The sequence below is a fragment of the Enoplosus armatus genome, chromosome 9 (genome assembly GCF_043641665.1).
Source record: "Enoplosus armatus isolate fEnoArm2 chromosome 9, fEnoArm2.hap1, whole genome shotgun sequence".
Lineage (NCBI taxonomy): Eukaryota > Metazoa > Chordata > Actinopteri > Centrarchiformes > Enoplosidae > Enoplosus > Enoplosus armatus.
This window is the reverse complement of record NC_092188.1, coordinates 10,228,740-10,244,347: the sequence shown is the minus strand read 5'-3', so window position 1 is coordinate 10,244,347 and position 15,608 is coordinate 10,228,740. Positions and strand designations below refer to the sequence as shown.

Here is a 15,608-nt window from a genome sequence, read left to right as displayed (position 1 = left end):
AGGCCACATTTCCATATCACATCCTACCCTCTCTTTTTCAGTGCAGCCATGGCACCCAAATATGACGGCTTGTCCCACTGTAAGCTGGCCCTGGTATTTGCTGTGCTGATGGACCTGTTGGGTGTGATATCCCTGCTGCTGGGCGTCTTTGCTGAGCTAGAGATCCAAGGCAGAGACTTTGGGGATCTGCTGGTGTACACAGGAGCCCTGCTGGTGCTAATGTCACTGGGAGGCTGGGTCATGTGGTACAGTGGCAATATTGAGGGTCTGACCACCAAAAAGGAGTTTGGGGGAGGGGGTGGAGCTGTGGACCGCCTTGCCCGCTCCCTGAGCCGCAGGATACGGATCCCCAGAACTCACAGCAGCCCAACATAGGAGGTGGGGCCTAAAGATACCAATGACTAACTGATGGACTTGCAACATGAAGGGCTGTCCTTAACCAAACTGCCTGAGGCATAGGAGTGTCATTGCTGATTGTCATTCTCTTCACAAACGCTGCTCTTGTGGATTTCACCTCATTCATATGGAGAAAACTGTGTCATCCATTTTGGAGAATTTGTATCCTCTCTGCTTTAGAAGTTGTATGTGAACTACACTCAGGATTGTAATATAATAGGCACGACTATCGATCAAAAAGATAAATCTGCGGTTATCGGAGTTATTCATTCATCTGTTGACCGTTACACAGCACTCATTACTATTGACTGTGACAGAAACACTACTCAGAATAAAAAAACCATTGAAGACATTTTTAATGACAATCATGTTTGCACAAGGTTGAGTCAGAACTAATTATTAAGTCATTGTCTTTCCAAGACGGATAAGGAGCTACTATGACATCAACTTGTGTGCACAAACTTGTAATTGCACATAAATACTGCATAGGCCACTTGAAAGAATTTCTCTCCCTTAATTTACAAAAAAAACGAATTAAAACAAAACAAATGAAGACATCTAAAGACAATGAGCAAAGACCTGATTGAGAAAATAAATAATTTCTAAGGACAAGCACTGAAATTTTTCATTTAAAAGATGAGATATCACATATTTGTATACAGACAGACACATTTAAAATGTGCAGTTATTTGTAATTATATCACATACAATGTGGAGGGGAAGAATTTGAAAAGAAACACACACATCAAAATCAAAAGAAGATATCCTCAATCTCAAGACCAATACCTGTTTCCAGTTCACAGTTCACAAAAAGTTTGTACACAGCAGCCTCAAGAACAGCCACATTATTAAGTTAAACTTAAACACAAGATGTGACAGAAAGACCTGGTGCCCTCTTGGTGGAATGAAGATGTGAATGACAACTCATGTTCTTCGACAACAAAAAACATCAACAGAGAGCTGTACGTCAGGGAAAGTGAATGCATCGTTAGTGCAAAAGGTAAAAATGAGCTTATTACATTAACAATCAGGCAGCTGAATTACTGACCAATTCAACAGAAATGATGAGATGAAGGCACACAGTAAAGCATTAGGATAATCCAGTCAAAAGACAGATGTACAAAATGAATGAGGTAAAAAAGGAAGAAACAGTATGTATCACATATATTTTTTAGAGGATACTTCTATTGCTGCCATATTGAGACGTTGGTTCATTTAGTTCCATGATCAGTGTTGTCTCTAGGCCTGCTGGTGTACAGTATACGTCTGCTCCATCTTTATCTCATTCCGAAAGGGGCAAAACAAGGAGATGAGGAATGTCAGAGGGCGGGGCTGGGCACAGAGGGGGTGGGGTTCTGCCAGATGATCATGTGACTGCGTTCAGAGCGCTGAGGTGTAGCTTGGGACAACTCAACTGATCCATCACTGGCATCGTCTCCTGAACAAGTGGACGGTTCAGTTAGGCATTTGATAAATTAATGTAATGCTGATCCAACACATCAGACAGGTTTAAACAATTGGACACCACAATGGTATTTCCCTTCAACTCACCAATTCGGAAGTTGATGTAGCCCTCTCCTCCACTGAGGATAAGCTGAGAGGTAGTCACAGTGCTGCTGCCAGGAGAGGTCATCAAACAACCTGTGCAGCAAAGATGATTACATGGTCACTAAAAAACAAATACAACATGCAAGTGCACTCTGAATGATCTCCCTGAATTACCAAGTTATTGTTAGGTTAATCAGATTCTTACCAGGTGCAGAAATAATGAACCGGACAGCTTGTCTGTGTCCGTGGTAACACAGCTGGGCTGAGGCAATGGGGCAATATGGGATGGAAACATCCTCTGATGCTGTAGACGGTCATTAATATAGTTAATACTAAATAGAGCACATTTCTGACAATGTAAAATTCAAGCACCTTTACTCTCAGTCTGAATTAAACTCACTTATGGATAATGGGATGGAGAAAATGGCACCACCTCCTGTGCCTATCCATAGGCGGCCAGAGACGACTGCGAGAGACGATATCTGGAGAGGTGAGAGTGTCAGGAAGGCTTGGCCTAAAGAGGGAAACAGACACATTAGCTGAGCTGCAGGAAAGAGTTGAAACTCTTAAAAGTGCCTGACACAAAACAAAAAAAATGTAAAGTCCGTTAACTGATTTTTTATTCCTTTGGCTCTAACAATTAGTGTTCTTTTTTAAAATCTTTAACAGGTAGACCAAAAGGTGCTGCTGAACGTGATTCACAAAATACCACAGGTTTAAATTTCTTCTCTCAATAAAAACATTGAGAACAGGGAAACAAAAGTAGTAGTATCAACAAAAGGATTGAGTTCCATCAATGTGTCCAGCTAATCACAAACATTGGTGTGAGTAGTGCCCTTATGAGCTTTAACTGTGCTTGATAACTTTGTAGGAAATAACTACACTATGCTGAAACATACTGTGAAACTGTAAGTTCCAGAGGTAAATAGACACCAACTTTTACATTTAAAATAGATTCGTAATGAAAGAAAAAAAAAAACACTGTTTAAGCACCTAATGTTTTAGTGACCAAAGCAGTAAAATCGACTTCCTGTAGCGGCCGTCCTGTGGACCAGTTAAACAGTCTGAGGATTGGGTCAAGTCGGCAGGATGTCCAAACACCACTTCCACCCGCACACAGGAAACGAACCTGCTGCTCGCTGCGTTCAGAGACTGAGAATGTTTGCTGTAAGGTCAGATAAGGAATAACGATGGTAAGTTCAAAGACAGTGTGAACATGAGAGACACAAACAATGTAGGTACGTCCTCTGTTTCTTACCTCAACCTTCTTGCAGTCAATGTCAACCACATGGACTCTGTTCCAATATCCCACCCACAAGCGGCTGCCTTTTGCAAGGCAGCAGCGAATGGGCTGCAAAGGGTTTGCTCCAAGAGGCATCACCGAGTTTGACTGTAGATTCCAGCCACCTGCCAATCACAGCACTCATTACTATTGACTCCATAAACATTAAGCATGCAAAATGGAGAGATAGATTAACTGAGACAGTCAGATATTACTATAAGAGGAAACCATTACCTGAACTGTGCGAGAAAAATGCTAATGTCCCATCAGCTAAACCAGCCATGACTTGACCCTGGGAATACCTGTCAGATTCAACATAAAGTAGCTTATTTTCAAAGATTTCTGAGGACTTGAAGATAACTCAGTGTCACGTGGAAGCAGACTTAAATACTTGCATATGCTTCAAACACAGAGCTGATAGAACTCACGTGAGCGAATGAATGCCCTCTGAGAGGGAAACAGACTGCAGACAGCGCCTCCTGCCAGCAGAGGCCGAGTGTACCAGTAAACTGTGAGACAGTGGGAGAAAGAAGAAGAGGGGGGAAAGAAAGACAGCGAGAGCCGGTCAGAGTGCTTTGCCAACAAGTATTTTACTCAGAGAGTGTTGTTCATTGAAATGAGCTGCTTATTCAGCAGACATTACCTTCCTTCCTGAGTTCCAATCCACACAGTTCCTGCAGTGTCACCTGACATAACAAGACCGGAAAGATTGTGTAAAAGGAAAGGCAAAGTAAGCAGTGTTGGTGTTTTCAAATGTTTCCAGTTGATTATCAGTATGGTATGAGGGGATAATACAAGTACAGTACAAAATATGAGACAAGTTGTCTGTAGGCAGCTGCTGCAGCCCATTGTACTGGCACTGACCTATGGGAGGCACAGCACAGATGCAGAGAGCAGGAGCTGTGGGAGGGAGGCTGAACTGATCCAGTACTGTGTTGGACCGTGCTGGATCAATCACTGTAATATCACTGCAGGAGGCAGGGCCAGAAACTACCCACACAGAACACTGGCAGAGAAGGACGGATATGGAGTGGCAAGATGAGTGGCGTGAAACAACTTGTCCCTGGGAAGTGTTAGTTATGGTTGGGTGGCACAGTACATGGTGATTAGAGTATGACTCCAGTTGCTATTTAACCGGGATAATGACAGACTTACTGTGGCCTCTCCTGAGATCTCAGGTGTGACGGCGACTGCACAGTTCAGCTGAAGAGAAAAATAAGTTAGGAACCACGTTTAAATTCACCAGAGGTATGATGTAAAGGCTGCTTGGTGTGCGTGTTTTGCAGTGAAAATATCTACCTTCGCTGTGGAGTCTCTCTGATCCAACAGTCTGAGCTGCACTAGAACAGGCACATCTTTAGGCTCTGGGACAGATTCATGAGATTCCTACAATAATGACAGTTAATCACCAGGATATTGTTAGGATTGTGGAAATGTACACGTCTGGGTATGTTAAACTCTCTCTGTGGTAAGTCTCATCCAATGTAGTGGGATGGATGGAAGGCAAGATTTCTTTTTCATTGGTTTAGGTCAGGTAACAAAAATACTCAATTAAGACTCATATATCAGCCAGGGAAGCTTTAGGCCCATTTTTAATTATGTAGTCTCCTACATTCCCTCTCTGATTGCTGCGCTTCTGTGTACCCGTGTGTGTGTTTCGTCTACCTGTGTGTTTGCCAGTGGTATGCTCCAGCCATGTAGCTGCCGCTTTCCAAGTGATCCCCAAATGTGTGTGCGAATGTCTCTGTAAAGTTCTCTCCTCCTGACGCGAGGGGAGAGAGCAGCAGGAGAAGCAGATCTAGAGAGAATGCTTCTGGCGTTAATCAGCTTGACTGTGCCTTTTATAATTATCCAACTTTTTTGCAAATAACGATGTAAATAGAAGAGCATATGCAAGAGTAACATGGCCAGAAACACTAGCTTACTCTGCATGAGTTTGACTGACAGCCGGTAGTTGTGGAGGCCCCAGAGGAGAGCGGGTGAGTGATGGAGAAGTTGGCAGGCCGAATGCAGAAGCAGATGGTGGGATTAAGGGATCCTTGGACAGGCCAAAAAAGCGGTTGAACCTTTAATGAAAAACAATTATCAATATTTTATACAGACCATAAAACATAAGCACATCACCAAATGTGCAATTACTTGTGTATGTCAATCATTCTGTGTCGTGTCCATGTGATGTCGAGTGACAGATTCTATATGAATCCAAAAACAGCAAAGATTCTTCCCTCTCCCAGCTGACATCGTTTACCTATTCAAACACTCGTAATGCTCAGGTTGCCTTACAGCAATCTTAAGGAGAAGTCTTTTTGCCTTCATGTAACTCTCCTAAGCTCCTATATCTGCATATTCAAGTGCTTCTAAACAAATGGGCCCTGAAATGGTAGTTATTTTGGTGACTATTTCAAAAAGCAAGTGCTACGAAGCAACATTCCCACTGGTTTTGTAATTGATATTTTAATGTGTTTACGAACTACAGGTTGAAGATCAAGGCAACCTGCTGAACGTCACATCTTGGTATTACAATTTTCCCAATTGTTTTATAGGGCATATTGTTTCATACGTTATTGGGTTGCTTTAAGGTAATCCGTAGCTTTATTGCCTGCTTTATCCTCTGGCACAGGTACAGGACCAGACTACATCTGTTGTTCTGAGGAACGAAGCTGCACCAGCCAACTTTTTGTGTGTTATGAGGACATTAACTTCACTGCAGTTTTAATAGACAAGAGGATGAGTAGTATAATGTCAAATGTTGCTATTTATTTATTTATGAGAGAGAAGATAAACACTTACTTTCTCCAAACACTTGATGTTTTGTCCTCCGTAAACCTCTCCGCCTGTGTTGCTCTGTAAAAAAACAAAAAAACACTGAATGAGGTTGGAGACAGAAATTTGAAACACAACTGTTTAACTCATCAACTTAAAAAAAAACTTTTTAAATCTTTAAAAAACATATATACAACTATGTTGGTTCTGTATCAAAGTTACCTGAGTGTCTGACTACGTCTTACTGCCTCCTGGAGCTCAAACAGACGCTGTTTATATTGGTTCTTCTCCATGACTACGCGAGCCATTTCAGAACGAGAGAAGTGGCGCATGGACGTGGGTAGAGAGGCCTGAATGGAAAGATTTATGCTATTTAATGGGGGGCATGCATCAGTTTCATAAATCGCAATTAACACTGAGCAGTTACTGGATCTTAAAAAATCTTCTCCAATGCAGTGCTACTGTTGCATTACATCTTCCTGATACAGTAGATAAAAGCTGAAAATAACAATGGCTCCTTACATCAGGATCCTCAGATTGGCACTCTTCCAGTTGTTTCCGAAGTCTATAAAAAAAAAAGTATATTGTTGTACTACACACAATGCAATATTTTTTTCCAAAAAGTCAAAGTCAAGAAAATATCTAGAACAATCTTTTACACCTCTTGGTTTCCTCCTCCTTCTCCTTCATCCGCCCTTCTAATCGTGAGACTGTTTCTTGAAGAGAGGACACTTCCATTTTAAGAGCTGAACGGTCATCAGTCAGCTCTACTACCCGAGATATCAAAGCCTTACGGGCAGCTTCTATTAACTCACTGAAAAATAGAAAACAGGGCACAAGATGAAGAAATCCCCAATCACTTTGGTAAAGAGAGTAAACCTTTACAACACATTTGTGACTATAATATTTACTCCTCTTACTGATTTGTGTGTACTGAAGCAAGAAACCCAAGTGTTTGGAAAATCCCCTGTACGCTCACACTGGACTAGTCATAACAAGGTCAGAGACATTAAATATAGGACTCACTGGGTGACTTTCAGTTCCTCATACTGAGAAAGAATCTCCTCAAACTGGTCTGCACTGCCTACACAGAAAAATAGTATTAAAACAGCTTGAACACACAGAACACTGAGAGAAGGTTTTAACTGGTATTACTATTATCTCTTCATTCATATCCAAGAAAAATGATTACATGGAATGGTGCAAAATGGTAAAAAAGTAAGTAAAGTTTTATGAAACAGACAGTAAGAGACCTTTTTCACTGATGTACTTGCACTTCATGTCAGCAGGGTATAAATAGTTTCTCACCATTGCCACATTATTTTTAGAAACTAACCTCCTGCCACCTCTGATGTCTGTGATCACATAATTTGTGCTGCAAACAACACAAGACAGGCAGCGTTATTGAGATATCTGTTTGTTTCTGCTGTCAGGTGAACGCAAAACTATCCGATTGAGGGTTAAGATGAAGAGCAAGTACATCAACCATGTTTGTGAAAAAGGTCTATAAATGTGTTTTCTTGATGACTTTACCTCTGACACTGGCCCCTTGGTCTACACTCTCCACATAATCCCGACTCAGCTCAGACAGTTCAGAGAACACAGAGTCAGTGTTACGCAGCTCCCACTCCATACTATCATCTTCCTCCACCTCTTCCTCCTCGTCTTTTTCCTGCCTCTCTCCTCCCTGCTCCTCTTTTACTTTGCGCTCCATCTCTCCCTCCTTCTGATCCACCTCCCCCATCTCATCTTCCAAGCTGGTCCCCGACTCATCTTTCGGTGGCTCTTTGCTGTCAGGTCTAGCTGGGGTGCTGATGATGATGCAAAGAGTAAGAACTTTTCACTGAAATCTCCAACAGAAATTATCTTATAGTTTCAGATAATTACCTTGCACCCACACAGCCATGAAACTGCCTCAGCTCAGGAGTGGAGCTTATGATGTCATTGATAAACTGATCTGCCTTTACTGCAATGTCAATCGCCTTTTCTTCCTTGGCTCCTAGATCGTCCAAACAGGGGGGACCAGAATTTGAATGTGGTCTTTGAATCATCTGCCAAAAAAAAGAGCAGGAAACAACAGCAACTTCAACAACAGCCACAATCTTGTATCAAATTTGTTCGAAATTTTGGTGTGTAAAATGAGAATATGTTTACCTTTTCACTGGATTCTGACAAGACTCGGTTGGATGGAAATTCAGCATTCTTGGGACGCACGTGATTCCTAAACGCAACATGCGATATTACATAGTAAAGTCATCTGAATGAACAGTATCGGTTTGTGCTTTCCACCACTCGCAGCACTCTTACCATTACTGAATTATAACTTATGACTTGTGATGAACACCTACCAATAACTATTGTTTTATTTTGAAAGTTACCACTAAATACCATTTTTCAGACAAAAGCTCAAAGGGTAAGAACAACCTTAAAGGAGAATCTCTTTCAGAGTCCTTTCTCCTTTCCACAAGTTCCCGGTATGTGTGAGCCAACTAAAGGAGCGAAAATCAGTGATATGTAAGAATTAGAAAAATGACAAAGGAAACAGCTAAATATTGAATAACATAAGGTTTTAGACTAAACAGCAGTATCTGACCTTGTTGTGAGTATGCCTCAGTGTGCTCAGTTCTCTACCCAGATTTGCCTTCTGCTCCTCCAAGGCCACCACTGCAAGAAAACACAACATGTAGCTTCAGCATTACTCTCTAGCAAAGGCATCGGATTCAGTATCACTGAAGACTTTATAAACTGAAACTCTTCCTCAGCAAGACTTAAAATGTATCTAATCATGACATGCACAAGAGAGAAGAATTAAACTGGAAGGAGAAAAATATAGGCTGATATGAAATTTGTCGCAGTTAATATTCAAATACTCACACTGATCTGCTTGCTCTCTTGCTTTCTTCTCTAGCTCTCTCTCTCGCCGTTCCCTCTCCTTTTCCCTCCCCCTCATGGCTCTCCTCTCTTGTTCAATTTGGTCATCCAGCTCCAGATACCTCTACAGAAAACAAAATGCTTTAACAGCTGAGCACAGACAACCACCTACGTTCACAGCTTTTAAAAACAACACTTTCAAAACTCCATCAATCCCCACCTCTTGACTTTCTTTCCTGAGTGCTCTCTCTGCTTGGTATCTCTCCAGCAGCTCCTCTCGCTCAGCTTTCTCCCTCTCCCCCTCCTCCTCCCTGTCTCTCAGCTGGGCTTTGCAGCTGGCCAGCCCCTCCAGGACCCACACAAATATGGGCACCAGCGACTCCACCACACCTTCACCATGGGTCTCAATAATTGTCTGTGATATGGCAAAGCAGCAGAGTGAGAAACCAGGTGCAGTAGGTGTAACCATATCAACATATTTATTCCAGATTCAGAAAAACACATCATATTATTTTCCTGAAAACAATGATGCTATAGAAAGGAAAAAATAAATTGAGGAGCTGCTTTACCTGCAGTTCTGAATACAATTTTCCAGCCTCTTCACTCACAATGTTGGGGTCCAGCTCCACCTCCCCTGTCCCACACAGCACTCTCTCACTGCACTCCATCAGCCAATTATCTTTACCTGCTGTATTAACTGTCAAAATGGTTTCCCCCAACTCAACGCCAAAAGGTAAATGATTTTACAACTCAATTAGTCAATTCTTATAAACAAAAGTTGCCCTCCTGACTACACTTCCTCACCAACTAATACAACTAGTTTATCAAGCTTTCTAACATTTCTGCTAACACCAGCACCACCCATTCTCCACATCTTAATGTTCCATCGGGTCTTGACAGGGGCAGCATCCTCTTAGACTGCACTCAAGTAGCCGTTTCTGCACTGTGAAGCTTATCTGATGTCAGGGGGCGTTTTAGAGTCCATCCTGGGAAAGAAAAGAAGACAATATAATGATATAAAATGATAATCAATCTCGTCTACACTGCAGCTAAGTCTAACTCCAGTCAACAGTTCTGCGCAATATTCAAGCTTAGACATGCATTTTTTTCTTTTTCCAACTAATTACCTTTAGCTTATAATTGGCTGAATATGGTCATATGGTTTGTTTAACAGCCAACAAAAAAAAGCATCTGCTCAGTAAGGATGAAATGTTAATTCCAATGGTTGGTTTTATATCAGGGTATACACTAAGAAGACATTGATTTAAGATGAGTAACTTGTTAGTGATCAGGCTTACCGACAAATGTAAAAATACAGTTCAGATTACACTCATGCCAGGATGGATTTCTCTTTAAAGTCAATCAGTCACTTGACATAAAATCATTTGGCAACTAAAGTAAACTAAAGTAGTAGACTTTTTTAACCAAAAAAGCAATCTTAACATGTGACTTTGAGCCTCAGGAAATTGTGATGGGAATTCTTCACTATTTCCTGACATCTTGTAGACAAAATAATGGATCGATTAATCAAAACAGCAGGTTTAATGATAATGAAAATAATACTTTGTTGCAGTCTTAAGTACATATTTGGCAAGGCCTATAATGAAAGGGTGTAGCTCCAAAGTTGCATGCATGTTAGTTTTAGTCTCGCTTATGTATTTTAAAGACCCGTTGACATTTGACCTAACCTACATATGAGAGAGAAGATGGATCTTTCTGTTAAATATTTATGTTTCTCTAATAAGGATTATGTAACGTGTAGCACGGAGACAACCCAAACGAGCGCCTGTGTGTGTGTGTGTGTGTGTGTGTGTGTGTGTGTGTGTGTGTGTATGAGTGTGTGCGAGTAACAGCACTACGAATAACACAGAAATTCAAACGGTTAAATGTAAACGAACATGACAGCCTAAAAACAGCGACAGGTTATAACGTTATACGTCGAGGCAAATTAGCCTTCTTGTTTAGCTAAAACGACTTCAAACCTTTTGAAAATGACACACTTGAATCGACATACTGCATAAATAAGTAACCTGACTGACAGTGGACACCTTGAGAGATATTTGGCAACAAGTTTACAAAGTTGTAACCTGACCAGAAAACAAACCGAGCCGTCGCGCTGTTAGGCTGTCGTTTTACAAACTCACCTTAACAGCTGACTCCTTCGTAACTTTCATTTCACTGCCCCAAAATACTGAAATTCCAGCCGTTTTTCTCTTCTGGGGAGATATCAATTACACACAAACGAGTCTTAAGAAGGGGGTGTTGTTTGATTCTGACGTACGCAGACATGTCCTCAGTCTGGCCAATCAGAGCGCTGCAATTGTCGTCATTAACCAATAGGTGGGCAGAGGAGGCGGGGCGTGGGCAGTTTGTTTTCAGAAGGAGAAAAAAAAGTTTCCTGAAACTTGAACGATGACACGTGACCAAGGAGGCTGAGGCGGGCTGTCAGGTGATCTGAGTTATGCACTTCTAAGTGTGATACCTGTTGAAAAACCTGACATACCTGAGAATTAGGTAGTCTATTTTCCCATGTCACAGTAAGTGATCAGAGTAGTATCATAAAGTTAACAATGTTTGCATTATGAACGGTGCTTGTAGATAAAGTTATTCAGGTGTCAAGTTAAATCAAAAGGCAGCCTCAGCCAAATGCCTTTTTATAGAGGCACCTTTGCTGAACCCGCTGTCTTTATTACATAAAAATGTACTTTGAATAATCAATATGAAAACAGCTTAGATAAAGGGCGGAGTTACTATTTCAGACATATGAGGTACAGTGGGAAACAACATTAACTGTAAATCATGGCGAGGAACGTCATTGGATGAAGTACAGTTCGTTTTAATTCCAGCAGATGGAGGTACTAACACCCCCCTCCCCCTTGATCCTTTCCTTCTTCTTTCTTCTCCCTTTTGATTTCTGTTGATGTTGTTAGTTTCTGTTCTGTTGACCTGCCCTCAGTTGCACTTTAAGACACACTTATTAGATACTAGCTGATACCTTTTCCTCACCAGTGGTCATCTGTCTGTTATGCTGATTGGGTCTCAATATATAAATTATTTATGATACAATGATTAATTTTAATTATTTATTAAATTTTAAGAATATTGATCTATCGCCTGTTGATATGTAAACTAACTAGACTACCTCTTCATACCTCTCTGCGTTGTATTCATTACAAAGCATATTAACATACTACATACATATTCCACATACAAAAAATAACACATTTATAGTTAAGTTAAAAAAAACAACAACTATTTTTTACTTACTCCAAAAATAGGAGCCATCCATATTATGTGCAGAGGTTATTCTTCCACCAGCAGTTGGTTTCAGTTGAACATTCTGTTGCTAGTAGCAACCACTACAGTTCTACAGCAGTTACAGTTTAGCTAACTGACATTGTTGCGTTAGCTACATAGATGTTTTGTATGATCTTTCACCAAGCAAATATTGACAAGCACCCCCTGACTGCCCTTGTTAGACCATTATCTGTCGGTAATACAATTCTTTCTGTTATTTTGTGACTGTTGTTTGCAATTTGAGATATTAAATTAGTTTTGTGTGATCAGTTTAGTACTAACCAAGCTAGCTATTATACTGGCTCTATCTGAGGTAAATGTGTTTCTAGGTTAATTTATTGTTGGGCTAACCTTTATTTGTTTTACTCTTTTTACTTTTACTATTGTCAACACTATGTATTTGTACTTTCTATTGGGACTTTTTGTCTTCTTTCACTGGTGATACTTTGGTGTTTTTACCAGCATATGGGAAAATGTAAACAATAGGCCTTTTTCACAGAAGACATTTTGACATGTCACTTTAGGAAAAACACAGGTGTAAATAATAGAATTAATGATGGCTATATTCCTTTTAGCATTTCACTATCACACTGTCAATTACTGAGACACTTGAATAGAACTGAGACATTACATATAGTCCATTTATTACACACTCTATATGGTCTGTCTACATAGTACATGAAATATTACTAGTCGTGAGAACGAAAGAAAAAACAGGCAACAACAGTGGTAGGCAGTGGTGGATGAAGCGTTACTTTAAAAAGTAGAAGTAGCAATACCTTAATATAAAAGCACTACAAGTCGTAATTGTATGTAGATAGAATTACAGAAGTACTATCAGCAGGATGTACCTAGAGTATTAAAAATAAAGTATTCATCAGGCAGCAGCACCCTTTCAGAGTATTATATTATACGGGATTATTATTGCTGATGCATTGATTTGTAAAAAGAAATTTGGATGAGGCTAAGCTGATTTTAACTACTTTATATACTTTTTCTAATTTTACTTTGTTTAATTTATAATAATGCAACAAATCATACTCATAGCATATAAAACACAACATGTAAGCTCCTCATATGTTTTATATGTAAAATGTTGATCATCAAAGTAACTCCAGCTGTTGATAAGATATAGTGCAGGAAAAAGTACAAAAGTTCCCTTAAAATCCAGTGAAGTACAAGTAGAAAGTAGCATAAAATGGAGGGAATATGTTGTGTTTCCCTGGAAAACAGTTGCATTTCTACATAATTTAGATTGAAAGATAAAGCGAATAGCAGGAGGTATAGAGTGGGACTGACATGGAGTGAACTTGTTTTATAAAAGAGGCACAAGGGGAATTGTTTTTCCTGCCCAGTAAGAACAGTCCATTCAGAAATCTGTGCAGATAATTTCTCTACAATATCTCTCATTATTCTTTTTTTACACTGTGACTTTTTTAATTACCCTCTCACTCTCTACAAGAACTTGTTTTCCATCCTCTCTCTCCTCTCGTGTCATCTCTCTCTTCTTCTTCGTCAGGAGGTAAAATGCCACCACACTTCCCACCACCCCTAAACTGAGGGCCAGAATCACCAATCCCAGTACCAGTAAGTGAGAGGTTCCTCCTTTAGACTGGTTCAGGTGGTCCCACAGCCCCACAGCGACACAACTGAAGCCGATGAGAGTTACCCAAAAACCAAAGGCCAGCATACAGGATCCACAGGACAGCTCAGCGCCCCCGGTCACCACGGTGATGCCCGCCACTGAGACGACCCCTCCTGGTAAGGTCACTGTCTCAGATTTAGGGTTGTAGGTGACAGTAGAAAGGACATCTGATAGAGTTGAAGGATCAAGCGTTTCCATCTTGTCTGTCATGGTTGGTTTAAATTCCTTTGTCAGGTGGCCAAAGTGATTTAGCATGCAGCTTCTTCTTCTTTCTTACTCCTACAACATGACACATAGTCCTGATCAAAAACCTAACATCCAGTTTCCCCTTTTTATATCCCCCCATGTAGCTTTAAGATTGGATCATCTTATACCTAGTTCTAACGCTCCATTGAAGCTATATAATGTTTACACTTAGTGAAACAAACCTAAGAATCCATGTCATTATATGGCTACACCATTTCATCAAGTATATCTTGTGCATCATTTACACACGTTTTTTTGGGAACTTTTGGATCTCCACTACAATTTAAAATAATGGTCTGTGGGTGTGAACAAGGTTTGGCTGCACGGCATGTGTATGTAATGACCCACTGGTGGCTTGGGTTAAGGAATTAAATAATAATAATGATAATAGCTCCAAGCATTTCTACTGAAATGAGTTTAGATACAAATCAATTTAATTAATTGTCAGATAAAATACAGGTGAAATCCTTTTTCTTTGGCCTCTCTCAACCAACAGAGCCTGGAGACTGCGTGATAACTAAAATGCCTTCAGTTTAGCAAACTGCAATAAGCCTTAACATACCCAATGGGTCCTTAACAGGTCTAGTTTCTAAATAGAAATCAAGATCACAAGTTTCCCATAGATGCATACATATCTTTACTTTTTAAATCGTTGAATAGAGTAGAATATGAAAGAATAGGATACTTGGGAAGTACGATTGGTAAGTAATTGCACAATCAAGCCACTATTTTATTTATAACTTTAGAACAACTAAAATGTTGTATTTTATATGTAGGTTGTCAAATTGCTTACCTCAGTGTTGAATCAGGAACTTAGATGTCAGTGAAGTGAAGATCCTTTAAATTCTTAGATTTCTTTCCGGCTGATTTCAGTGACAGCCTAAAAGTGCTACTGATTTTCTGTCTGGACAATGGGTGTAGAAATGGGAGCAGGGGGCCCAAGTGCTGTTACCTTTATCATATACGTCACAACCTGAGGCCTCGCAAGATGGTGGACACAGTTGTCAAGATTGTTGTCAACGTTTGTTTGTTCCTCTCTTCCCTTGTGTTCAGTAGGAAGTTCTTGTCCGTCATTAAGCGTCATTATAACCCATTACCAGATATTTATCTAGGAACAACTCCCTTCCTCTTTTCCTCTCTCTTTCAGTCTTAAGATTTGAGTTGTGTCACACCAAGGCATTGTTTGGGCTGAGAATGAGCATTTTCCTGTTCAACATTCCCATTTCTCCTGTGGAGTGCATATTTTTTCATCAGTGTTCTTACCTCTAAAAGTTTGAGACGTGAGGTGTACTATTTAACCTTGTGACTATCTTGAAATATTATTGAGAGTTTTCTACTGTTATAGAGGAAATGTTGAAAATTCACGCTGTCATCATTTGGGAAATAACCAATAATCACACACAAATTTAACAAACTTTAATTGCAAACAAATTCCTCATTTGCTCGGTTCTGTTACCAAGTGCAAGAAATAAATGAATTAAAGGGCCTGACCTGGCGTGTTGACACCGAGTGTGGAAGATTTGCAGTATATATGTCAGTGCTGACGTTAAACTTGCTCCC

The 15,608-nt window shown here is 40.2% G+C and overlaps 2 protein-coding genes across 2 annotated transcripts; both read right to left on the bottom strand.

Annotated features, from left to right (window-relative positions):
- Positions 1-734: 734 nt before the first annotated feature.
- On the bottom strand, positions 735-11,106 carry LOC139289965 (C-Jun-amino-terminal kinase-interacting protein 4). The gene is made up of 28 exons (XM_070911639.1): positions 11,005-11,106; positions 9,430-9,846; positions 9,081-9,275; positions 8,864-8,984; positions 8,583-8,653; positions 8,414-8,478; positions 8,144-8,210; positions 7,877-8,040; positions 7,523-7,800; positions 7,016-7,073; positions 6,651-6,803; positions 6,512-6,554; positions 6,212-6,339; positions 6,017-6,070; positions 5,152-5,292; positions 4,892-5,024; positions 4,526-4,612; positions 4,382-4,429; positions 4,091-4,232; positions 3,870-3,912; positions 3,655-3,735; positions 3,461-3,528; positions 3,203-3,351; positions 2,938-3,109; positions 2,345-2,458; positions 2,150-2,248; positions 1,948-2,037; positions 735-1,834 (listed from the first exon to the last, which is right to left on the bottom strand). The coding sequence occupies exons 2-28, from the start codon at positions 9,526-9,528 to the stop codon at positions 1,716-1,718; spliced, it is 2,982 nt and encodes a 993-aa protein (XP_070767740.1). The 5' UTR covers positions 9,529-9,846; positions 11,005-11,106; the 3' UTR covers positions 735-1,715.
- Positions 11,107-12,707: 1,601 nt separating this feature from the next.
- Positions 12,708-14,957, bottom strand: LOC139290295 (transmembrane protein 100). Its single transcript, XM_070912029.1, has 2 exons — positions 14,842-14,957; positions 12,708-14,081 (listed from the first exon to the last, which is right to left on the bottom strand). Exon 2 carries the CDS (start codon positions 14,055-14,057, stop codon positions 13,578-13,580), a length of 480 nt encoding a protein of 159 aa, XP_070768130.1. The 5' UTR covers positions 14,058-14,081; positions 14,842-14,957; the 3' UTR covers positions 12,708-13,577.
- Positions 14,958-15,608: the final 651 nt, after the last annotated feature.